The sequence below is a fragment of the Notechis scutatus genome, chromosome 8 (genome assembly GCF_049901735.1).
Source record: "Notechis scutatus isolate UNSWTSFEM ecotype Mainland chromosome 8, rNotScu1.2, whole genome shotgun sequence".
Lineage (NCBI taxonomy): Eukaryota > Metazoa > Chordata > Lepidosauria > Squamata > Elapidae > Notechis > Notechis scutatus.
In genome coordinates this window covers 23,525,370-23,550,490 of record NC_142016.1, presented here as the reverse complement: position 1 = coordinate 23,550,490, position 25,121 = coordinate 23,525,370, and the positions used below count along the sequence as shown (strand labels likewise).

The 25,121-nt window shown below is 49.9% G+C and overlaps 2 protein-coding genes across 2 annotated transcripts in view; both read right to left on the bottom strand.

Annotated features, from left to right (window-relative positions):
- Positions 1–255: 255 nt before the first annotated feature.
- TOMM40 (translocase of outer mitochondrial membrane 40) lies at positions 256–19,268 on the bottom strand. Its single transcript, XM_087971169.1, has 10 exons — positions 19,092–19,268; positions 14,842–15,054; positions 13,454–13,521; positions 11,292–11,384; positions 9,395–9,496; positions 5,928–6,033; positions 5,620–5,742; positions 3,953–4,029; positions 2,511–2,613; positions 256–1,925 (listed from the first exon to the last, which is right to left on the bottom strand). The coding sequence occupies exons 2-10, from the start codon at positions 15,044–15,046 to the stop codon at positions 1,786–1,788; spliced, it is 1,017 nt and encodes a 338-aa protein (XP_087827295.1). The 5' UTR covers positions 15,047–15,054; positions 19,092–19,268; the 3' UTR covers positions 256–1,785.
- A 1,802-nt stretch (positions 19,269–21,070) lies between these two features.
- The window catches only part of NECTIN2 (nectin cell adhesion molecule 2), an 83,372-nt gene continuing 79,321 nt past the window's right edge, over positions 21,071–25,121 (bottom strand). The window contains exons 8-9 of the mRNA XM_087971166.1: positions 24,719–24,823; positions 21,071–23,080 (exon numbers count right to left, since the gene is read on the bottom strand). Of these exons, the coding sequence (XP_087827292.1) occupies positions 22,877–23,080; positions 24,719–24,823 (309 nt within the window). The 3' untranslated portion in view covers positions 21,071–22,876. The remainder of the gene's footprint in view (positions 23,081–24,718; positions 24,824–25,121) is intronic.

The following is a 25,121-nucleotide window of genomic DNA, read 5'->3' as shown; positions in this document are numbered from 1 at the left end:
CCCAGAGGATCACTGGGTTGCCCCCTCCCCTCTTTGGAAGAGCTTTAGAGCTCCCGCTGCCTTAAGAAAGTTCAAAACGTTCTTCTCATCCTGGGAAAGACTTGAGGGAAGGACCAGACCAGACGGGAAGTGTTGTTAGACGGGCTTTATTGAAACCAGCTATTCTGAACTTTGCAGAGGAGGGCAGCCGCTCCTCTTTTGAGGTTGCTTTGTTTTCCATTTGTAAAAGATCCTCTTTTTTTGTTTTTGCCCCCCCCTCCCCCTCCCCCATAACTTATAAACATGATTTACACGCAGTCTCTGGTGGCGGGAGGGAAGGCCGGTGGAGGCATCTCAGGCCCCCCGCCAAACTCCGTAGGGCCTGGGAGTGTCAGCAGGCGAGGCAGCTCTCTCTTTCTCTCTCTCTCTCTCTCTCTTGCTCCGATGGTCCCTGAAAGCTCTTTTTCATGCGCAGGACGGAGGCTCCAACGGAAGAGGGGCGTCTGTGTTCGGGGGGGAGGTCGGAGAAACACTGTTTTCGTACATCCAGCAAACACGGGCAGAGACAACGGCAGCTCCTGCAGAACTTGAGGGCCCAGGCGGCGGGGGGAGGAAGGATTTGGGGAGGGGTGCGGGGGGGGGAAACGGGCCTGATAAAACCACGATTGACGTTTACCTTTTGGCAAACCCAACAGGAAGGAGGGAGGAAGGAGGGTTTTGAAGAGGGGGGGGAAGGAAGGGAGGGAGGGAGGGAGGGAGGAAATCTTGGCTTAGGAAGGAAGGAAGGAAGGAAGGAAGGAAGGAAGGAAGGAAGGAAGGAAGGAAGGAAGGAAGGAAGGAAGGAAGGAAGGAAGGAAGGAAGGAAGGCACCAAAACAGGCCTGATAAAAACCACGATTGCCGTTTACCTTTTGGTAAACCCAAAAGAAAGGAGGGAAGGAGGGAGGATTTTGAAGAGGCAAGGAAGGAAGGGAGGGAGGGAAGAAGGGAGGAAAGAAGGGAAAGGAAGGAAGGAAGGAAGGGTGCCCCCAAAACAGGCCTGATAAAACCACAACTGCCATTTTACCTTTTGGCAAACCCAGCAGGAAGAGAGGGAAGGAGGGTGCAACCGGGCGCCCCCAAAACAGGCCCGACAGAACCACGATTGCCGCTAATCTTTTGGCAAACCCATGAGGGAAGCGAGAACCCCCACCCACCCCCCAAAAAACCCCACATTCCCCCATAAACAAAAACAAGGGAAAGTTCGATAGAGTGGGAACGGAAGTTTAAAAAACCCAAAATGCAGGTCCTATGGATTTTTCTCTTTGGAAAACCGTCAAAAGTTTGGCTCTCTCTCCTTCCTTGGATGGATGGAGGGGGAAATAAAACGGGAGGAAATGGGAAATATGGGGGGGGGGGGAAGGTTGATGGGTGGGACGGGGAGGGGGCTAAGCTCCCCACAGCCCCCTGGCATCCTTGGGAAAGGAGGCCTTTCCCCATTCCCGATGCTAGAGCACCCCCTGGTGGCAGGAGGCGGCAAAGCGTTGCCCGGAGGACCTTGTGAACCGTATATTGGGCCAAATCCTCCCCCCTCCCATCCTCCAGCTCCTCCGAGAACCGCCAACCCCTCCTTATGGGTGGGAGGCAGAAGGCATCCTTCCTGCTCTCCACCCCCAGACCATTTTCCCCTTCCTGCTCCCCCCCACACACACACCAACAGCTACCTCTGGCCAGACAAGGGTGCAGGGCGGGAGGACAACGGGGCCACGCACTGCACTGAAGAAGAGGAGGAGGAAGAGGAGGAAGGAGGGAGAAGGAGAAGGGCAGTTTAACCAATGGTCAGGCCAAAGCCGCACTGGAATTTGTTCTTGCGGTGATTCAGGAAGGCGCCCATCGCTAGCGTGAGGGGCAACGGAATCAGCTTCTTTTCCAAGACCGCCCCCACGATCCAGTTGCTGTCGATGGAGCCTGGAGACGAGAGAGAGAGGAATCGGATCAATGGCTAGGCAGAGAGAGAGAGAGAGAGGGGGCAGATGGATAGACAGACAGAAAAACAGATAGGAGGATAAACGGATGGACGGACGGACGGACGGACAGACAGGGATGGCTGACTGGATGCCTAAAGGGATAGTCAGATAGGAGACGGACAGAGATGGATAAACAGAAAGAGATCAATGGATGAATGGAGAGGTGGGCAGATAGAAAGACAGAGATAGAGGGATGGACGGACAGACAGACAGACAGACAGACAAATGTGCGCTGGGCGTGGGCGTTTCTTTTAAGGGTCTCCCCTCTCTCCAATAGCCCAGCCTGACCGTTGTTAAAAGTGAGCCGGTTGCCCGGATTTTTTGATCACGTGAACCGTGGCCATCCTAAGCGCAAGGACCGGGTGGTAAAAGCCCCTTCGGCCGGGGCCATCGTTAACTTGGAACAGCCACAAAACAAACGGTCGTAAGCTGAGGACTGCCTGCAGTCATCGTTGTGTTTCATTTCACTGAAGGGACAAAACACGCACACCCCGCCCGAATAAACCCATCCCACCGAGTTCCATACCTCTGAAAAGGAGGTTGGCTTTGGGGAGATCCAGCTGGTATCCAAAGGTTGCGCTGGTGTCTTGCATGCGGCTGCTGGCTTCGAATTCCACACCCACCTGCAACTGGAAAGCCGGACCACGGAGAAGACGTGAGAGCCGGGTCCATCCGCGGCGCTTTGGGCCCCACTGCAGCCCTGCCCCATCCAACCCCCAAAATACACCCTCTGCTGAGTTTCAATTACAGGTTACTGGAGCCCTGGAAGGAAGGGAAACCACGATACGATAGGGTGGGAGTGTCAAACTCAAGGCTCGTGGGGTGCTTAGATCTGGCCCGCCCTGGACACAGTGAAGGACCAGCTCGCAATGTCTCTGCCAATGAAAACGGAATGTCAACTAAAAAGATACTTCTTTGATCTTTTTAGCTGCCAGCAGAAAGGGAGTGGGAGAAAAGCAGTGCATTCCTTAAATGCCTCAGATAACCGCCTTGGCAGCCGAAGCTGAGGGCACGCAAGATTATTACTGGAGAGCATGATTGATGACTCTTGGCTATGGAAGTGTCCCATTGGAGAATATACATCCAGGCGGGGGGTGGGGGGAAGACCAGGGTCAAGGGGGAAATGAATGATGTATTTTAGTGTCGTCTGCACCCAGGTAATGCCAACATGGCCACTCCTAATAAATCAATTTTATTTTCTCTGAGAGATGCGGCTAGAGACTTATGATTTGAATGGGGGTGGATTTGTCGGAGTCCCGACACGGAGCTTGGGAGTGCCACCCGTGGCCCCCTCGAACTCTGTTTTCGCTGGCAGAGGGGTTGCAGGAGGCCATTGCAGCTGAAATGGAGCTTGGGAGCCCGTATTTGCTGGCCGAGTGCTCAAACCACCATGGGCGCCCCGATACGAGTGACGTCAAGCTCGCCACGCCCCCTGGGCCCCCCTCCAATATCAAACACAACCCTAATGTGGCCCTCAAGGAAATCCAGTTTGACACCCCTGCTATAGGGCACTGCATGCCAAAACAACTACAGCCCTCTCTAAGTGGTTTAGAGAGTTAGCATAACTGCCCCCAACAATCTGGGTCCTCATTTGACCGACTTCAGAAGGCTGGAAGGCTGAGTTAACCCTGAGCCGGTGAAAATCGAACTGTTGGCAGTCAGCAGAGTTAGCCTGAAGTACTGCATTCTAACTACTGCGCCACCACGGCTCTTACAGATGAATCTGTACTAGGAAATGGATTGATTAGGACACCGGAGTGCCAAACATTACATTTAATTGATCACTTTTTCCTCCTTTTTTGTACACTATCCCCACTCCCCACCCCACTTCCTACAGCTCTTTTAAAAGCAAGCTGCACCTTATCCTGAGATCGTTCCATTCTGCAATCCCCAGGGGAGAAGGACGCAGCTGCTTTAAAGAGCGGGACTCCACCTCGTTCTGCACGTCGGCTCCCAAAAGCCACTCACCTGGTCGCTGGCTTTGTGGTAATATGTGGCATGGGCTCCAGCCTGTCCTACTGTCAGCGTCGCGATCCAGTTTGGTGCTGTGGAGGATGGGAAAGGTTTTCCTTGGAGGACCAAGATCTGCCTGAATTTGCCCAACTTGGCCGGGCAAGTTGCTCTAGACCAGGGGGGTCTCCAAACCTGGCAACTTTTAAGACTTGTGGACTTCAACTCCCAGAATTCTCCAGCCAGCATAGCTCCTTCCTTCCCTTCCTCCCTCCCTTCCTTTTCTCCTTCCTTCCTTCCCTTCCTCCCCTTCCCTCCCTCCCTCTCTTCCTTTTCACCTTCTTCCTTCCTTCCCTTTTCTTTTCCTTCCTTTTCTCTTTTCCCTTCCTTCCTTTTCACCTTCTTCCTTCCCTCCCTCCCTCCTTCCCTTTTCACCTTCTTCCTTCCTTCCCCCCTCTTCCTTTTCACCTTCCTTCCTTCCCTCCCTCTCTTCTTTTTACCTTCTTCCTTCCTTCCCTTTTCTTTTCCCTTCCTTCCCGCCTCTTCCTTTTCACCTTCTTCCTTCCTTCCTTCCCTCCCTTCCTTTTTCCTTCCTTCTTTTCACCTTCTTTCCCTCTTTTTCTTCCTTCCTTTTCTCCTCCCTCCCTCTCTTCCTTTCTTCTTCCTTCCTTCCTTTTCACCTTCCTTCCCTCCCTCCCTCCCTTTTCACCTTCTTCCTTCCTTCCTTCCTTCCTTCCTTCCTTCCTTCCTTCCTTCCTTCCTTCCTTCCTTCCTTCCTTTCCTTCCTTCCTTCCTTCCTTCCTTCCTTCCTTCCTTCCTTCCTTCCTTCCTTCCTTCATCCCATCTCCCTTTCTCCTCCTCCTCCTGTGACTTTCTGACAGACCAAGTCAATGGGGAACCCAAATTCACTTAATAAGCATGCGACTAACTTCACAACTGCAGGGATTCACTTAAAGAACCGTGGCAAGAAAAGTTGTAAGACGGAGCTCAAGCTGCTTAGTGGAAGGGCTGGCCCTGCAGAGCTGAAGAGCCGGCTTTGGGCTCTCCTCCATAGCTAGGCTCATAACCAACGCTCACGTTTTAGGGTGCTATGCACCGTATTTCTTGGGTGGAGCTCTAAGTCTGCTCGAACTACAGCACCCATCACCCACTCCGGACAGCAGGCCTAGGAGTGATGAGAGACACACTCTCTTTTCTGTAGCCTTTTGAGTTTTGGGGTCCTCCTGTAGACCCTCTAAAGCAGTAGTCCCCAAACTCGGCCACTTTAAGACTTGTGGAGTTCAACTCCCAGCATAGCTGGCTGGAGAATTCTGGGAGTTGAAGTCCACAAGTGCTAAAAGTGGCCAAGTTTGGGGAACCTCTGATCTAGCAGGTTCTTTACAGAATTGGTATTTCTGTAAGATTTAGGGCAAGCGTCTTCCAACTTGGCAAGCTTAAGACTGGTGGACTTCAACTCCCAAAATTCCCCAGCTGATGGGACAGGAGGGGGAATTCTGGGAAGTTGAAGTCCACCAGTCTTAAAAGTGGCCAAGTTTGGGGACTCCTGTTCTAGTCCATTGATCCGGCTGCCAAGTTCCACTTTCCCACTAAACCACCAACGTATCCAGGCTGGACTGAACCCTCCCAAAGTCCACCAATACCTGGGTTCAGGCAAACACCAAAAAAAAACCACCTCTCGTTGGTACCTGTGTACTTTCCAGCTAATGACATGACGGTCCCCTCTTCCCCTGCTCGTCGATGGTACACCAGCTCCCCGCCCAGCGCCAGGCACGGCGTGATACTCTGCAGGTAATGTGCCACTAGGATGCCTGTGGAATGCAGATGGGGAGGGAGGGGGCTGTTTTAACACCATTCCCTGGGGGGCTTTCTTGGTTTCCCCCGTCCCCCCATACTGGGCAGCCCTGCCAGAAAAGGTCAGGGACTGAATCTACGGGCCAGGCCAAGTAAGAAGGCAATAGCAAGAAAAGGAATCAAGAGGACGGGAGTTGCTCACCTGAGCCTACTAAAATATCGGGGTTCCCTAGTGTGACGGCAGCGGTGAAATCTGTACCTCGGAATTCGCTGTCCACCTGCCAGTTCACAAATTTGGCCTGCTGCGTCTGGAGAGGGTAAGCAAAGAAGACCTGTCCTGCATTTCAATACTTAACAGGAAAGAATATTTTGTAGCTCGGGGTTAAGCGGTAGGATCCTTGGTAGTCTCTGAGTTGGGTTGTTTTCTTAGAGACGTTTCGGGACTCAACCAGGTATCGTCATCAGTGCTAGAAGAGAGTGGGGTTTATGGAGAGGAGGAGGAGGAGGAGGACTGTGGGGTCCTTGGTGCTCTCTGAGCTTGGACGTTTTATTGCAAACGTTTTATCACCCAACTAGGTAACCTCATCAGTGCTTAGAAGGTAGTGGGGTTTGTGGTGAGGAGGAGGAGGAGGAGGAGGAGGAGGAGGAGGAGGAGGAGGAGGAGGAGGAGGAGGACGACGACGACTGTGGGGTCCTTGGTGCTCTCTGAGCTTGGTTGTTTTCTTAGAGACGTTTTGGGACCCAACTAGGTATCATCATCAGTGCTTAGATGGTAGTGGGGTTTGTGGTGAGGAGGAGGAGGAGGAGGAGGAGGAGGAGGAGGAGGAGGAGGAGGAGGAGGACGACGACTGTGGGGTCCTTGGTGCTCTCTGAGCTTGGTTGTTTTCTTAGAGACGTTTCGGGACCCAATTAGGTAACCTAATCAGTGCTTAGATCAGGGGTGGGCAAACTTTTTGGCTCGGGGCTGCATTGACTTTTAAAATTTGACAGACGGGCCGGGTCAGCACAAGATACGATACATATACATCAGCAGGGCTGACCCTCCCTCTTGAACCAACATCTAATTGGGGGAGCAGACTGGCCTTCAGTCTCTTGCGAGAAACTGCTGGCTAACCCTGCAAACCGCTTGCCGAGGTGTGTGTGTGTGGGGGCTTTCGCCTGCATTTCCCCCGCTCCGGCCGCCAGTTGCTCCTTGGGCGCAGCTCTTAAAAGCCTGCTCCCAGCACCCGAGCAACTTCCAGCAACTTTTGGCTTCCTTTTAACTCGCAGGCGCCGTGCCTGGCCCCGAGCCGCGCGGCGGAGGGGAAACCCGGAGCGCGGCTCGGGGCCAGGCGCGAGCACCTGCAAGTTAAAGGAAGCCAAAAGTTGCTGGGAAGTTGCTCGGTGCTGGGAGCAGGCTTTAAAGTGCCGCCCGAGCAGGACCGCCGAGCCGGAAAGCGGGGCACCAAGGCAGGGCAAGGCTCCACCAGCAGCGGCCTAGCTTTAGGTGGCTCCAAGCAGCCCGCTCCAAGCAGCCCGCCTGCCCGCCGGGCGGAACCCTTCCCACTCCTCGGCGGGAAGATGCTCCAGCCTGCAAACTTTGCCTTTGCAAAGTTTAAGCCTGGAAGCCCGGGAAAAAAAAGGGGATCGGCGGGGACTCACCTTCGGAGAGGTCACACTCAAAGGTGATTTCGAACTCCCAGCCGAGGCCTTTGCAAAGTTCTTTCTTTCCTACCCGAGAGCGCTCCGCACTGTTTTGCAGCTTTGGGGGCCACACGGCACAGGGCAATACGCCACGCACAGCAATTTTTTTTCAGGGGCGGGCCGGATTGGACAGACCAGCGGGCCGGGTGTGGCCCGCGGACCGTGGTTGCCCACCCTGGCTTAGATGGTAGTGGGGTTTGTGGTGGTGGTGAGGAGGAGGAGGAGGACGATGACTGTGGGGTCCTTGGTGCTCTCTGAGCTCGGTTATTTTCTTAGAGATGTTTCGGGGCCCAACTAGGTAACATCATCAGTACTAGAAGGGAGTTGGGGTTTGGTAGTTCCTTGACTGAGGTAGTTTACTGCTTGACTGTTGGTTTTTTTTTGTAAACCACACCCACACCTTCAAAAAAAAAAACAATCAAAAAGCCCAAAAGGAAACGAAAAGACCAAAGCACCTCCTTACTATCAATCGATTCCCCAGATAAGCAAAGATTAATATCAAGATTAACATCAATCAAGCAGGAAACAATGATCCAATCAAGGAACCACCAACTCAAATAATCAAACAGTGCACAACCGCCTAATCAAGGAAAACTCCTACCAAGATGGACAGGGCAAGCCCAGAGAGCACCAAGGGCCTCACATTTTAATCCTGGTCTAGTGTTTTCAAGCTTGTTGCAATCAGGGTTCTAGCAAAGGGCTCCACTGTATTAAAATATCCCCCCTCCCTTGCCAAGGAATGGAGATCACAGCTGATAGAAACTCAATGGTTCCAATAATACAGCTTGGGCCAAAAAAGCCCTGCCAAAAAATTGCTACTCACCTCCAATTTAAGAGGTATGCAGAGTTTGCAGCTACAGAAATTTAAAAAAATTGACATATTTAGCTCAATCTAACAATCTAAAAATTTAGTAGGATTCATAGCTAGTTTTCATTCAGGGAAATATTCAAAGTGGCAAACATCTATCTATCATCTATCTATCTATCTATCTATCTATCTATCTATCTATCTATCTACCTACCTACCTACCTACCTACCTACCTACCTATAAAGGGCCATTAAAATGTGACCGTAATAATAAAAGGCAAAGAGAATGCAAATACCAGGTATCCATATACAAACTCCAAATAAATGTTAAGCATGCTTTTATTTGCGATGCTCAAAGATTGACCAGCAGGGGGAGCCAATTAGATGCTTGCAATAAACAATTGGACACAATGACAAATGTACAGGTGTTTCCTGCAGGTACTTCGGAAATGGAAGGTGGCACCTGTCTACAACACAATACACAATCCTGGGGAACAATCCCTTTGGCTTAGAAGGGACGGATTCCATGTTAAGTCAGCATATATATCTATATCTATATCTATATCTATATATATATATATATAAAAGCAAAATGCCACTCACGCATCATCACAAAATCGCCAGAACCGTAAAGCCTACAAACTTGAAATTTGGCACATATGTTCCTCTTGGCTTCTAGGGGCTCACTAAGAAAGGATTTTTCAAAATGACCATCCAGAGCATTAACATTTCCTATATTATTATTATTAACACGCTCTGATGCTAAGGAGTTCTACTCCCCCTCCCCACCTGGAAAGAAATCTGTTCCAAATGCAAAACACAAGCATAGGAGAGAAGTTTCTGTTTCAGTTTCACAGCACCAAGCAACTTTAGTGCAGAACAGTTGAGCTAAGCCACGCCCAGGCTCCTCGCTGTCTCCTTGCTCACAAAACAAATACTGTTTCAGTTTCCAAACAGCCCTCAATTCTCTCACACATTGACAGGACGCTGGCCAGATGAATACCGATGGATGCTGGTAGGCAGAGGCAGAGTTTTTCCCCCTTATTTTCCTCCCCAAAAACTAAGCCCTACCACATAGTTTCGTAGCGAAGCATGGCTATTGAGCTAGTCTGGAAGAAACTATCGTGGTTAAATTTTACGGGAAAGAAGAGATCGGTGTCGGTCCGAAGGACACGTACCTGAAAAGCCACTTTTGACCGAATTTTATTTGTGAGCTGGTGGATAATCTGTGCATTAAGGCTGCCGCTGTTGTCCATGTCCCCCACCAGCACTGGGAAGGCCTGAGAAAAAAGAAGCAGCATATTTGAATAACCAAGTTGGAAGAGACCTTGGCAGTCTTCTAGTCCTCAAGATCCCACTTTATATGACCCAGGCTGAGAAGAACTACCCGAAAGCTGAAAATGAACAGCTCAGACTGGAAGGAAGAAAAAAAAAAGAGAGAGACGCTAGCACAAGGGAAAACAGCGAGCCAACGAAGATACTCAATAGGCATCAAACTAGCGTAAGTCGCATCCTGATTAAGTATTACTGTATTTTTTCGGAGTATAAGATGAACTTTTACCACCCACAAAAGTGGGTGGAGATGTCTGTGGGTCTTATAACAGGGAATGTTGCCCAAGCGCTGTCCACCTGCCGGCCCCCACGCTTCCGCCTCTGCCTCCCAGCCGTTTGCCTCCTCGCAGCAAACAGCCTGTTCCAGCTTCAGCACAGCCCGATTTAGCACAAACAGCTGATGGTCGGGTTGGATCGGCCTCCCGACGATCAGCTGTTTCAGCCTGCAGGGATCGCTGTCGCCTATTGCCGCCTCCGTGCCCCCCCCCCCCATTTTCCGCCTGTTCCAATCCCTGCTGCCTGGAATGGGCCGAAAATGGGGCATGCGGAGCCTGAAAACGGGATGCGAAGGCCCAAAATAGGGCACACAGAGGCAGCAATAGGCCACGGCAATCCCTACAGCCCAGGGATTGGGATTCAAATTTTGTAGCAACCGGTTCTGTGGGCGTGGCTAGGTGGGTGTGGCCATGTGACGGGGTGGGCGTGGCTTCTTCTTTGCAGCAAACCCCACCCCATTTTTTTGCCTCCTGGGCCTCAGGGAAGCCTCCTGGGCGAAGCAGTAAGACAGGGAGGGGGATCCCAGCACAGCTGATTGTGGGAACAGCTGATCGTTGGGAGGGGGGGAAAAAGAAATACCTTAAGGAGTGACTTGGTGAGGGAGAACCCGTCAGCGATGTCGGGCATGCCTGTGATGTCGTGCATGCGTCGTAAAGGACTGACTGGGAGGGGAGGGGCAGGTGGAGAGGGGGGGCCAGCCAGGGGCACAATTTACCAGTTCCCTGAACTGCACAGAATCATACAGGCATGATATTCCCCTCTGAAAAAAAAATCGGGGCCGGCCAAAAGAGACCCCCCCACTGTGCGCCAAGAAATCGCTGCCCAGCTCCCTTTTCCTGCCGCTCAGCGGCCTCCGCTCGCACCGCCTGGGCTCCGCTCAGGTATCCGGCTGGGGCTGTCAGGAGTTGCTACTGCCGACACGGCTCCAGTCCCGTGTTGCCTCGGGAAGGGAAAGGCAAAACCAGGAGCCTCTGCTGCCGTTGCAAAGCGCCGCCGCGGCTCTTCCTTTTTGCCTTTTCCTTCCTGAGGCAACGCGGAACTGGAGCCACGCAGAGCCGCGCCAGTGGTAGCAACTCCTGACTCGGGGCCTCCGAGGGGAGGGGAAGGAGGAGAAGAAGAGGGGGAAAGGGGGGGCGATTCCCAAAAAAATCGGAATTCCGATTTTAATCGGAAGAATATCATGTCTGATCATAACAACCGGTTCGATAGAACCGGTCCGAACCGGTAGAATCCCAGTCCTGCAGCTTGAAACAGCTGATTGTGGGGAGGCCGATCCAACCAACAATCAGCTGCTTGTGCTAATCAGGCTGTGCTGAAGCTGAAACAGGCTGTTTGTTGCAAGGAGGCAAATTGCTGGGAGGCAGAAGCAGAATTTTCTTCCCCCCTTGTTTTCCTCCCCAAAAGCTAGGTGCGTCTTATGTTCCGGAGCATCTTATACCCCCCAAAAAACACGGTATATAAGCCTACCTCTGTGGAGCTTAGCTGCTTCGTCCCGACATACGTCGCCCCGAAGTGATAATTGGAGTCCCCGACTGTGCTGAGCGCCACCGTATGGTTGACCTGAAGAAAGAAAACAGGGGGAAACCTTTCAGGTCAGAACCGGACATCTAGGAGCAGGTGTCGAAGCAGACATGCGTTACCGGGTTAGCCAAGGCGAGGTAAGGAACACCACCAGGTGATCACACAGCAAGATCCTTGGAACGAAGCGTGCTTATATAATAAAAGCCAATGCGCCCCAACTGAACGACGGTGAAGACCCTGGACAAACACACTGGGGGAAAAACAAACAAACAAATACGATTTGCTCACAGCCGTGTCAACGCAGAGACGCAGCCGTGTCTACATCGGAGCTCACCAATCCCTCTGCGACTTTGTTTCCGGAAAAAAAAAGCTGTGAGGGGGTCAAATAAATCAAACTTGGGGGGAGAAGAGAACTATCTCAGACTGAAAGCCATCACCTCTGTTTTGAACTCGCTGGCCACGTGCGAATACTCACTTGGGAGTCAAGCCACCCTAAACTCATTGGTTTTTCCAGTAAACATGCACAGGAGCTCACTGGCACGTTATTCCCCCGTTGTGCAATGTAAAAGTGGAACCCTGAAAGCAGAAATGGGCAATGCATGGCCCTCCAGAGTTGGACTATCAAGCCCATCATCCCTCTAGAATTCAGTGATCCCCAACCTTTTTATGCCGCGGCCTGGTATCCCCAACCTTTTTTATGGCGCGACCCGGCACGGCATTAGCTGGCGCCGCCATCTTTTTGATGAAAAAGTGCTTCCGGTGACCTCACCGGAAGCACTTTTCATCAAAAAGATGGCGACACCAGCTTCGGTGAGCTTTTCCGGGTAGAAATGGCTTTCTACCGGAAAAGCTCACTGAAGCAGCGCCGCCATCTTTTTGATGAAAACGTGCTTCCGGTGAGCTTTCTACCGGAAAAGCTCACCGGAAGCACTTTTTCATCAAAAAGATGGCGGCGCCAGCAAACCAGCGGCCCGGTAGGACTTGTTCCACGGACGGTCCTGGTCCACGGACCGGTGGTTGGGGACCCCTGCTCTAGAAGACCAAGGTCCTTTCCAGCTCAATTCTGATCGACCGACTGATTGGAATGGTGTAGGGCCGTTATGGCGAACCTATGGCACGCGTGCCACAGGTGTGCGCCTCACCTGATTTTCTGCAGGCTTTGCAGGCCGAAAACAAGGCTTGTTTTGTCACTTCCTGTTTTTCTGAAAATACCAGAAATGACGAAACGGGGCTAGTTTTCAGCCTGCAGAAGCCTTTTGAAGCCTCTGGGAGGCCAAAAATCAGCTGTGTGGCGCAGTGCAAGTAAGGGGCCCGCGGAATGGGTGGGTGGGGATTGCGCACGCATGTGTAGGGGGCATGGGGGGGCATGCATTGCCTTCTCGGTGCTGGCACGCGAGTGTGAGCATGCAAGCCCAAGCACAATTTTTGGCACGGGAGCCCAAAAAGGTTAGCCACCACTGGTGTAGGGTCTCCTGCTTGAGCAGGGGGTTGGACTAGAAGACCTCCAAGGTCCCAGAGTTGGACTCCCCAAGTCTATCCTCCCTCACCCCTGCTTGTGCTGGCCCGAGCTGAGAAGATATAAAAACAATATACCGACTGGCATTGAGTGAATGAACGAACGAATGAATATACCAACCGGGGTGTGTGTGTGTGTGTGATATATTATTGCCTTCGTTTGCTTCGCTCTGTTTTTGTTCTTTTAAACCATTTTGCTAGCCCTTGATGGAATAAATATTATTGGTTGACTAATGAGTTGAAGGCTGTGGACAAAAGCCGAGAGGAAAGGGAAATATTAGGGGCTAGGAACCCCAGGGTGTATTGAGGACACTTTAAGAATGCTGCGTTTTTGTTGCGTTTATGAGGGATTGGTTGATCGCATGCAGGCAATTTTGAGGAAAGCAAGACCACCCAAAAAGCTGAATGAAACTAGGGAAGGAATTCAATCCTTCCTCCAGGCCCTGGGAGCCACGCCCTTCCAGATCTTGCCACATCTGCCAAGCCGCTGGGGAGCAGAAGGGGAGGGCAGAACTGAACATTTGGAGGGCTACAGGTTGACCCCTCCATCACTGATCGGCCAAGCCGCAGAAGTGGCACAGTCATGCTCTTACCTGAAAGTGATTGCTGAGACCTTTGTTTACCGTTAATTTCACCCCCTCCATTTGGATAGGAAACAATTCTGCAAAGGAAAGAAGGAACAAAGAGGGGTGGGTTGCTATTCTCCTGCGGAGCCCTTTTCTTCTACAAAATTGGGTATTACCGTGCTTCCCCGAAAATAAGATCCAGTCTTCTATGGTTGTTTTTTTTTTGCCACCAAAAAAGGCACCAGGTCTTATTTTCGGGGGATGTCATCCAAAGAAAGAAAGAAGAAAAGAAAGAAAGAAGAGAAAAGAAAGAAAAGGAAGGAAAGAAAGAAAGAAAGAAAGAAAGAAAGAAAGAAAAGAAAGAAAGAAAGAAAGAAAGAAAAGAAAGAAAGAAAGAAGAAAGAAAGAAAGAAAGAAAGAAAGAAAGAAAGAAAGAAAGAAAGAAAGAAAGAAAGAAAGAAAGAAAGAAAGAAAGAAAGAAAGAAAGAAAGAAAGAAAGAAAGAAAGAAAGAAGAAAGAAGAAAGAAAGAAAGAAAGAAGAAAGAAAGAAAGAAAGAAAGAAAGAAAGAAGAGAAAGAAAGAAAGAGAAAGAAGAAAGAAAGAAAGAAAGAAAGAAAGAAAAGAAAGAAAGAAAGAAAGAAAGAAAGAGAAAGAAAGAAAGAAAGAAAGAAAGAAAGAAAGAAAGAAAGAAAGAAAGAAAGAAAGAAAGAAAGAAAGAGAAAGAAAGAAAGAGAAAGAAGAAAGAAAGAAAGAAAGAAAGAAAGAAAAGAAAGAAAGAAAGAAAGAAAGAAAAGGAAGGAAGGAAGAAGGAAGAAGGAAAGGAAAGGAAGGAAAGAAGAAGGAAAGAAGGAAGGGAAAGGAAAGGAAAGAAGGAAGAAGGAAGGAAGGGAAGGAAAGGAAGGAAAGAAAGAGAAAGAAGGAAAGGAAAGGAAAGAAGAAAGGAAAGGAAAGGAAGGAAGGAAGGAAGGAAGGAAGGAAGGAAGGAAGGAAGGAAGGAAGGAAGGAAGGAAGGAAAGGAAAGAAGGAAGGAAAAAAGGAAGGGAAGGGAAGGGAAGGGAAGGGAAGGAAAGGAAGGAAGGAAGGAAGGAAGGAAGGAAGAAATAGAACTTAGGAAGGAAGCAATACAGCTTCTCAGTGCTTTACAGCTCTCTCTCTAAGCGGTTTACAGAGTCAGCCTCTTGCCCCCAACAATCTGGGTCCTCATTTTATCAACCGCAGAAGGCTGGAAAACTGAGTCAACCTTAAGCCTGGTGCGATTCGAATGGCCAAATTGCAGGCAGCCAGCAGATGTAGCCTGCATTCTGAGCACTGCGCCACCCTGGCTCATAAGAGGTCCGTGCCTCTGGATAAAGTAAGTTTAGCTTGTGGCTGATGCAGCAGTTGCGCTTCACGACGCCAACAACAAGGTGATTTACCTTTGCATTTCCGATGACATTCCTCGAAAGTGCCAGGGTTGGGGAGCTGGTCGCATTTTTCTTCCGCGCTGCGGTCTTGCATAGGGGGAACCAGTCCGGTGACGGGAGGCATGGTGAAACCCGGCGGCACTGATACTAAGCCCGAACCTGGCCCTGACACTGTAGGAGGGGGGGCCGGAGAGCTGGCAGCCAGGACGTTGCCCATGGTGTGAACTAGAGTGTAGGAAAAAGAGCTGCTTATTACAGGGCAGAGGGTTTAGGCCGGGGTGGGGGGGGTCAACCTCGATTTCATGGAGGGCTGCATCAGGGTTGTGTTTGACCTCTTTTGGGGTGGGGGCAGCGGGAGCAGGGCCAGCTCAACATCACTGTGGCGGCCCGAGCTCTCTGCCAGCGAAAACAGGCTCCCGAGTTCCGTTTTCGGCTGCGGCTGCCTCCTGCAACCCTCTGCCAGGGAAAACGGAGCTCGGGAGGGCTGCACAGAGTCCTGTTTTTGCTGCTTCCAGGACGGCCCTGCGGGCCAGATCTAAGCACCCCACGGGCGAGATCCAGCCTCCGGGGCGTTGAGTTTGACACCCCCTGGGTTGGACTAGAAGACCTCAAATGCCCTTTCCAGCTCTATTCTGATTGACCGATTGATTGGAATGGTGTAAGGCAGGGGTGTCCAACCTTGGCAACTTTAAGCCTGGAGGACTTCAACTCCCAGAATTCCCCAGCCAGCTGGCTGGGGAATTCTGGGAGTTGAAGTCCTCCAGGCTTAAAGTTGCCAAGGTTGGACACCCCTGGTGTAAGGTCTCCTGCGTGAGCAGGGGGGTTGGACTAGAAGACCTCCAAGGTCCCAGAGTTGGGGACTACCAAGCTGCCCCCACCCCCCAGGCCTTGAGTTTGACACCCCCTGGTTTAGGCCTTCAGAAGAGCCCACTGTTTTGTGCTTTCCACAATGAGGGTCTCAAGCGCCGCCCTTTTTAAAACGCTTCATGCAAAACAACGGAGTAGAGACCGGCTGGGAGAACAGAAAGCATGTCAAGAATAAGAGAGTCAGGGTCTCCAGTCTTGGCAACTTTTAAGACTTATGGACTTCAACTCACAAGTCTTAAAGCTGCCGAGTTTGCGGACCTCTGATTTAGCAGGTTCTTAACAGAATTGGGATTTCTGTAGGATTTAGGGCAAGCGTCTTCCAACTTGGCAAGTTTAAGACTTGTGGACTTCAACTCCCAGAATTCCTGAGCTAACGTGACAAGAGGAGGAATTCTGGGAGTTGAAAGCCCACAAGTCTTAAAGCTGTCAAGTTTGAAGACCCCTGATCGATCTATCTATCTATCTATCATCTATCTCTACCTATCTATCTCTATCTATCTATCTATCTATCTATCTATCTATCTATCTATCTATCTATCTATCTATCTATCTATCTATCTATCTATCTATCTATCTATCATCTCTATCTATCTATCTATCTATCTATCTATCTATCTATCTATCTATCTATCTATCTATCTATCTCTCTCTATCCCCGTACCTACCTATTTACCTATCTATCAATCAATCTATCTATCTATCATCTATCACAAGGGTCTTCCAACTTGGCAAGTTTAAGACTTGTGGACTTCAACTCCCAGAATTCATGAGCTAACGTGCCTGGAGGAGGAATTCTGGGAGTTGAAGTCCACAAGTCTTAAAGCTGTCAAGTTTGAAGACCCCCTGCTGTAAGCAATATTACGACTGGACTGTACGTGACTAAAACGGATGGAGTGATAAATGTATAGACTGCAGGGGTCTTCAAACTTGACAGCTTTAAGACTTGTGGACTTCAACTCCCAGAATGCCTCAGCTAACGTGACTGGAGGAGGAATTCTGGGAGTTGAAGTCCACAAGTCTTAAAGTTGCCAAGGTTGGAGGCCCCTGTTCTAGTCCAACCCCCTTCTCAAGCAGGAGATCCTATACCACATTCCAGTCAAGTGGCTGTCCAGTCTCTTTTTAAAAACCTCCAGTGATGCCGCGCCCAAGACTTCTGTAGGTAAGTCATTCAACTGACAAAACTTTTTAATGTCAGGAAATTACACCGTCCCTTTCTTTGCTCTCGCGTGCAAAGGCCCCCCTCTTTCTAAAATGCCACTGGTCTCAATTTTGCATCAGCCCAGCAAAGGTGCCAGGTGCTTATAGTGTACATTCAGAAGAAACGATGGCCGCCAATTCGGGCAAGGCTGTCAAATCAACTTAACTTATCTGAGTTATGAGTTTGAGATCCTTCATGCCAGAGCCGCCGTTAGCTCCTTCATCTTTGTTTCTGGTTAAATAGAGGTGTGCGTTTGTGTGTGTAATAACAATTAATCAACATGAGTGGACTCTGAAAATAACTCTGTGAAGTTACTCACTAGAAGCAGAACTGGAACAAAGGGCAAAAATCAAACTGGGAGCCTATTCATGATTTACAGCAGGGGACTTCAACCTTTACAGCTTTAAGACTTGTGGACTTCAACTCCCAGAATTCTTCCTCCAGTCATGTTAGCTCAGGAATTCTGGGAGTTGAAGCCCACAAGTCTTAAACTTACCAAGTTTGAAGACCCTTGATTTACAGAACAGTCGGAAGGGACCTTGGAGGTCTTCTAGTCCAACCCCTGCTCAACTAGGAGATTCTATACCACATTCCAGTCAAGTGGCTGTCCATTCTCTTCTTAAAAAATCCTCCAGTGACGGAGCACCCACAACTTCTGTAGGTAAGTCATTCAACTGATAAAACTTTTTATTGTCAGGAAATTTTGCCTTAGTTCTCAATCACGGGTGTCAAACTCGCTGTGTCACGTGACATTTCGTGACAGTTTTCCCCCTTCGTGGAGCTGGGGGTGGCCTGCAGGTGACACATCTGGCCCATGGGCCACCAGTTTGACACCCCTGTTCTAAGTGGCTTCTCTCCATTCCTTGCTTCTTGTCCTCCCTTCAGGTGCTTGACCCCCTCCTCTCCTTTGGGGCAGCCCCTCCAACATTGAAACGCTACTATGTCGAAGAGATTCGCCCAAGCTTCCAAATGCGCCAGTGACTCTGAGAGGCAGCTTGTCCCAGACTTGCTTCCAACCCACCACAATCGTCCAACAGAATCTTATTTAAATAAATAAAACGCACCATAAAACACAGAGAACCGAACACAGAACTGGAGGGGCAGATAAAAAGCCCAGGACAAGACCACTTCCTGATCGACTGATTGATTGAAATAGTCTAAGCGAGGGTCTCCTGCTTGAGCAGGGGGTTGGACTAGTAGACCTCTAAGGTCCCTTCCAGCTTTAATTCTGATTGATGGATTTGATCTAGGGTCTCCTGCTTGAGCAGGGGGTTGGACTAGAAGACCTCTAAGGTCCCTTCCAGCTTTAATTCTGATTGATGGATTTGATCTAGGGTCTCCCGTTTGAGCAGGGGTTGGACTAGTAGACCTCTAAGGTCCCTTCCAGCTTTATTCTGATTGGATTTGATGTAGGGTCTCCTGCTTGAGCAGGGGTTGGACTAGAAGACCTCTAAGGTCCCTTCCAGCTTTATTCTGATTGATGGATTTGATCTAGGGTCTCCTGCTTGAGCAGGGGGATGGACTAGTAGACCTCTAAGGTCCCTTCCAGCTTTATTCTGATTGATGGATTTGATCTAGGGTCTCCTGCTTGAGCAGGGGGTTGGACTAGAAGACCTCCAAGGTCCCTTCCAGCAGTGTTATCCTGACGGACTGGCGCTTCCTCCGGGGCTCTGCATGACCGATGCTGCACCCGCAACCCGGTGGCTTATCAATCACACCCTCTGGGTCCAAACGAAGCTTCCTATCCGATTCATTCCAAAAGCAAAAAGTCTTCACCCTCCGCTCCCACAATGGCCTGCGCAAGGGGCCGCCACAAGAGGAGCCTCCGCCCGGGCGAGCCAAGGGCTCCACGGACCAAGCGCAGGCAGGCATGGCCAGGGGGGTCCCCCCCCCCAAAAAAAAGGAGCCGATCTCCGGGCCGGATTCCGAGCCAAGGCCGCCAGGTGCTGACCCTCCCCGGCTGCAGGGCGGGGGGAGGGGGGACTCGCCCGGCTCGGCCTTCCCGGCTGTCCGGAGGGTCTCCCTGCTCCCTTCCCGCCCCGGGGCCCATTTTGGCTTCCTCTCCCCGCCGCTCCGCCTGGTCCCCGCGGGCTCCCTCGGCCCCTGCCCGGCCTCCTCTGCTCCTCCTCCCTTCCCCGTCCAGGCCGGGCCTTCCTCCAGCCCGCGCGGACCCTCCTCCTCGGGCTTCCCCACTCACGCGGCGGCAGCAGCGGGAGCAGCGGCAACGAGGGCTGGAGCCGGGGAGACACCTGAACCCGCTTGCTCTCGGGCCCGCCCCTCCGCCGCTTGCCATTGGCCCGTGAGGCTCTGGGCCCCGCCCTGGTCCGGCCTGGCCTGGCCGCGATTGGCCAGATTTCCCTCCAGCCGCGCCCCTCTTCCCCGGGACCATGCAGCCCTCATGGAGTTTGAAGGCCTCCGCCGAGGTCCCGCCGCTTCCTTCCTCAAAGAGGGATTCCTATTGGCTGGCTGCCGGGACGTCACGCGCCGCCGATTGGGCAGATTGTTGGAATAAATCGGGCTCCTCCCGGACGATTGGTTTGCATTTTCATTGGTCGCTTTTTACATGCGGAGAGGGAACTTGGAGCGCCCCTCGGGTCTTTGCCTTGGAAAGGGGCGGGCTTGTAGGAACAAGGTCAGCCGTGAAGAGCGGGCGCAAGGTCAGGTGGCTATCCCGAAGTGCAGCGCGGCCACCAGTGAGTTTCTGGGCCAGAGGCGCCCGCGGAAACCATAGAGACGTGGCTTGAGAAATCCTTTCGGCCGCCCAACGGTTTCCATGGAAACCCTTTAAGACGATTTCTAGACTCCTCCTTAGGAGGAGCATCCAGGCTAAATATGTTTTGCCTTTAGGGAATAATTTCTCTCCCATCAATTTGGTTGCAACAGCTCTCAGTTTTGCAACCGCGCGTGCAGTATGGGACTTCCACCCTATTTTCACTGCACCCCAGAAAATGATGGTTTGTAAGCCCCCCTTTGGGTGTGTGTGTGGAATATCTATCTAGTGCAGGGTGTCCAACCTTGGCAACTTTAAGACTTGTGGACTTCAGCTCCCAGAATTCCTCAGCCAGCTTTGCTGGCTGAGGAATTCTGGGAGTTGAAGTCCACAAGTCTTAAAGTTGCCAAGGTTGGACACCCCTGATCTAGTGCATCCTGTTCTCAGGGCAAAGTCGTCACTCTTTGCCTGGTCCTTAGTCGAAGCAAGCTATCCTCATCCTGGACTTATCTAGGAGGACAACAACTCCCATCACTCTCAGCCAGCTTGTTCTTTAGGACTGACTGTCCAACATGCTGGGAAAGCATCTGGATGGGGAAGGTTGCACCCCTAAAAGCCAAATTGTGATATTCTGGTCCCTTGGGCCACGAGAAACGAAATGGGCATGCAAAAACATGCAAATATTTGGAGCCTCTGCCTCTCCTTGCAAAGCATTGGAAGACCGACCAGCCAAGTTTTCTTGCAAACTGGGTTTGTCTAGTCCAGTGAAAAGAACTAGGGGCAACACGATAGCAGTAATAAGAGTATTTGAGAGGTTGCCACAAAAAAGGGGGTCAACTTATTCTCCAAAGCACCCGAAGGCAGGACAAGAAGCAAAGAATGGATAGTAATCAAGGAGAGAACCAACTTAAAGCTAAGGAGAAATTTCCTGACAGAACAATGAATCAGTGGGACGACTTGCCTCCAGAAGTTGTTAATTCTCCAACACTGGAAGTTTTTAAGAAGAGATTTGGACAATCATTTGTCTTGAAGAGTATAGGGTTTCCTGCTTGAGCAGGGGGTTGGACTAGTAGACCTCCAAGGTCCCTTCCAATTCTGTTATTCTGCACAGAGTCGCTGTTCCAAAATATGCACCTACTTCTGATGTTGTTTTTTGCATTTGTGTGTTTGCAGTATAAAAAATGTCTCCAGGCTTAGAACACATCTGCATTTATTCTGTTGTCTTTTCCCTGAAATTAAGGCAAAATGAACCATGTACAAGTTTTTTCCCTTCAAGGTTGCCAGCTATCATTCTTCCAAAATCCTCCTGAAGTATCAGACTACAAATACAATGAACCTGCTGCCTGAGCAGGGTGGGAATTGGGGTCCCACATTTGGAAGGCATCAAGTTCAGAAAGACTTACAAAGCTAAAAACGGAACATTGTGCTTCCTCTCCACATCAACAGAACACTTTGTGGCAGCCACATAGATTTGGAAAATTGTATTTATTTATTTTTTAAAACAAACATTCATCCAGAGTATAAAATTTTCCCTCTGTGTTCCTGCTGAAGTTCAACCCCTCGAGAGTGTCAGATTGAGGCACATATACGTTATAAGGGGGGCGGAAATAAGGCATAGTAGTGTGCTTGTGTGTGACAATTGTTCCCTCCCGTTAACCCTGAGATTCAGGTCTTGTTAGCAAGAGAGGTGAGCAACAGCTTTGACAACAAAATCATAAACATAATTAAAAAATCCCACAGTGCCAATTGGTACCCGCATTTAGAAAAAAAACAGCAGCAGTGGCAAGAGTGTAAGAAGACTTTGCCTCGGAATGCTAAATCAACTCATTTAGAAATGTAGTTTTAAAAACATCCAACTCAAGAACAGCGATCGGAAAAACAAACCAAAAAAAAAGTTCACATTTTCAGGTCAGGAGCCCAAAAGGAGTAGAGTATTAATGGAGCAGAACTGAAGATCTGGGGATGTAAAAAATCACAATTCAAGTAACGACCGGAGCCTGTGTCAGAATGCTAAAAAAAAAAATAGGAACAGTTTGGCACACCAATTTTCCTAAATGGAGCAAGCTCTCCATTTAGAAATTTGAAAGGTTCTCCCTCTGGATTGGGAACCACAGTGAGGGAGAATCCAGATCAGACTCAGTGCCTGTGTACCAATTTTTTGGGCCACTTTTGTGCAATACACAGGAAACCTTACTATCTGGTTAATTCCCAACGATTTGGGGAGTGTATATGCTGGTGCCTCCAAGGAATTTTTTTTCCAAAGCTGCATCTTTAGGATAAGCCTTTCCCTAGCAGAGTTTAATTGTGCTTTTAGCCTACTCCAAACAGAATATCTCCATACAATGCAGTGGAATTAGGGGCAGGATTAATAAGCAGTTTTATAAAACTATTTCTGCATGATTCATTTCAGAATTCCCTCAATGCATCTGTTTCCCTTTTTTGGAAATTCTCCATGCATGGAAAGGCCCAATCTTTATACCTGGTCTCAGGTATAGGCTTTCTGCATATGACTTTTTTTAAAAAAGTTTTTTTGAAGGGTTCAAGAATTAGGCTTAATTGAGTCATATTTTATACAGATTGGGGGCAAAAAATAAACCCCATGATGCCCGTCACTGCAGTTTTTAAACATGCTTTGCTCAACCCTGCAATTCAGAGCATTCAGAGTCCAGAATTAGTTGAGGCTGACTCCTGTGAATCTTTTAACAAGATTGACTGGAGCCTCGTGGTAGTGGATAAAATCTGGGGAAGATGGGAGACACCCCAACCCTCCCCAATTGAGGTGAAGGTGCAAGGCACTTACAGAGTGAGAAGCCCCACAGTACGTCCGGGTATCAAGAGAGCTTCGACCTTACTGTAAACAGATTCACAAGCATTCAACTACATTCCCCCCGGATGGCTGGGGGGTTCAGAAGCAGCACAGGTCGGTTGGAAGTTCTACTAGATCTCGATCCAGGAACCCTCGGAGGAAAGATCTGGAATGGAAAGTCTACGAAGTCAAGAGGACAGATTTGTCAAAACTACTGGAAGGCTGGAAGAAATACTGGTTCTGGCTGGATTGAAGTGGAAGGCATAAAAGTAGTGAATCCTTTCTGAGCAAGATAAGATTCTTGCCCACCTAAAGCGTGTGTGAAAGCTGGAAGGTCCAGGAGATGGAGCCGGGTACCTAAGATGGAGAAAGAAATGGCTTCTCTCCAGGACCAACACAGGATATCTTTTTAGCAGCATCCCTTTTTTTTTTTTTGGACTGTGGCTGTTGAGATTATCCGGTAGATTTAGACGTACATGGCTCTGGACATCACGAAGGCCTTATCCGTGGGCAGGGATGTTAACGCCTCATCGTCGTCCGTGGCCGCAAAGGAGAGGGCGTCATAGATGGGGTTGATCTGGTCTAAATATTCATCTTCCAGACTGGGGCCGGCCTCGCCTGCTGCCTCTCGTTCCTCCAGCGTGGGCAGCTCGTGGTAACGCGGCACCTCCTGCAGAAAAGGGGAAGAGAGAGAGAGAGGAGGCAGTCACTAACTGGGACTATAATGCAGTCCCTACTAATGACGGGCCTCAGAGTGGCTTTGCTTTTTTTATTTTTTGTAGCGCTCTGAAGATGAAGCACCCAGAGGCTGCGTTCCCACCACATATTTGAGCTGACATTTGATTATTTATTTATTTATATCTTAGGGTTTTTTTTATGTCACCTTTATCTTATCTTACATCTTATTATATAGTATATAAAAGCAAAATACCCCTCACACAACACCACAAAATCTCCAGAACCGTAAAGCCTACAAACTTGAAATTTGGCACGTATGTTCCTCTTGGCTTCTAGGGGCTCACTAAAGAAAGGATTTTTTGAAATGACCATCAGAGCATTAATATTTCCTATATTATTATTATTATTATTATTATTAACACGCTCTGATGCTAAAGCGTTCTACTCCTCCTCCCCACCTGAAAAGAAATCTCTTCCAAATGCAGAACACAAGCAGAGGAGAGGAGTTTCAGTTTCAGTGCACCAAGCAGCTTTAGTACAGAACAGTTGAGCTAAGCCACACCCAGGCTCCTTGCTGTCTCCCTCTTGCTCACACAGCAAATACTCTTTCAGTTTCCAAAGCGCCCTGGACTCTCTCACACACTGACAGGACGCTAGCCAGATGAATACTGATGGATGCTAAGCCCAACCACATAGTTTCGTAGCAAAGCATGAGATTTGAGCTAATTATCTGATAAGTAACTCAAGGCAGCGGAAATACCAAATACCCCTTCCTCCTCTTATTTCCTACCACCACCACCACAACAGCCCTGTGAGGTGGATTTGGGCTGAGAGAGCGGGAGGGGGGGACTGTCCCCTAGCCGGCTTTGAGGGGTAAGACAGAACTAGAACTCACTTCTCCTAGCGATTGGCCCAAAGTCACCCAGTTGGCTTTCAGGCCTAAGGCTGGGTTACAACTCACCGTCTCCTGGGTATTGGCCCAAAGTCATCCAATGGGTTTTCAGGTCTAAGGTGGGACTGGAAATCACAGGAACCTGGTTTCTAGGACAGCACCTTCCCCACGACGCCCAGACGACCCTATGTCTGACCCGACTCTACTTGGCCTGGTTCACACAACCTCTTAAGACCAATGGCAGAGGTTTCGCACATTACACTGGACTACAAGGTGCCCAATCACATTTTGCCACAGCCAAGTGTGTTGTGTGAACCTAGCCAGCAGCCTGGCCTGAACTGCAGAAAGCAGAATAATCCTGAGTTAAAAGGCGTGCCTGGTTAAGGTTGTAACGCGAGAACTGTGGCACCAACCATATCGCATCTATGGAGGGAGAACGCAAGACGCCGCCTTCTTCAGCCTCTACATACTTGGCAGAGGTAGATCTTCTTTCCCCTTGTCATGAGGACTAGAAACTTGTGTTACTGAAGGAAAAAAAAGACGGCCAGGAGGAGTCTCCGAATTCTTACACGCACCTCCCTGACTACCCACGCTTTGAGGTCCGGTTTCTGATTCGCAAGGTGAAATTTGGGAGGACTACGTTTATCTAGAGTTTTGATGGGAAGATTCTCCTAACGCCCACCCAGATGCCTACATTAAACCCGTTTCAGATAGTTTGTTCACCCAGATTCCCCTCACCTCTTTCGCGGTGGGGCCGGTGCCTCCAAAGAGATTGTCCGCGACGTTGGGTTCGTAGTAGGGGGCTTTGAACGGGATACATTCAGCCCCAGTGGCGTTAGCAACCTGGAATAAAACCAGAGAGGTGGTGAAAGGCAGGAGACGTTAAGTGAGATGCTGGCTAAGTGAGTTTTGTCCCGTGCTACGACCTTTCTTGTTCAGCAAATCACTGCAGTTGTGAAGTTAGTAACATCTGGCCTTCCCCACTGACTTTGAATCTGGCCTTCCCCACTGACTTTGCTTGTCAGGAGGTCACAAAAGGGGGTCATAACTGCAACCGTCATAAATGTGAGTCAGTTGCCAAGTGCCTGAATTTTGTAGGAATTGGGTATGTCTAGTTTAACGAAACTGACTAGGGGGTGAT

What these genes read in the sequence shown, in the direction of transcription:
- TOMM40 (XM_087971169.1), bottom strand. Translation starts at nt 15,046, where the DNA reads ATGGGCAACGTCCTGGCTGCCAGCTCTCCGGCCCCCCCTCCTACAGTG. An exon ending in AGCAGCTAAGCTCCACAGAG is followed by an intron (nt 9,497 to 11,291) that starts GTAGGCTTATAT and finishes CTTTTTTCTCAG; the next exon opens with GCCTTCCCAGTGCTGGTGGG. An exon ending in ATTAGCTGGAAAGTACACAG is followed by an intron (nt 4,030 to 5,619) that starts GTACCAACGAGA and finishes CATCCTCCACAG; the next exon opens with CACCAAACTGGATCGCGACG.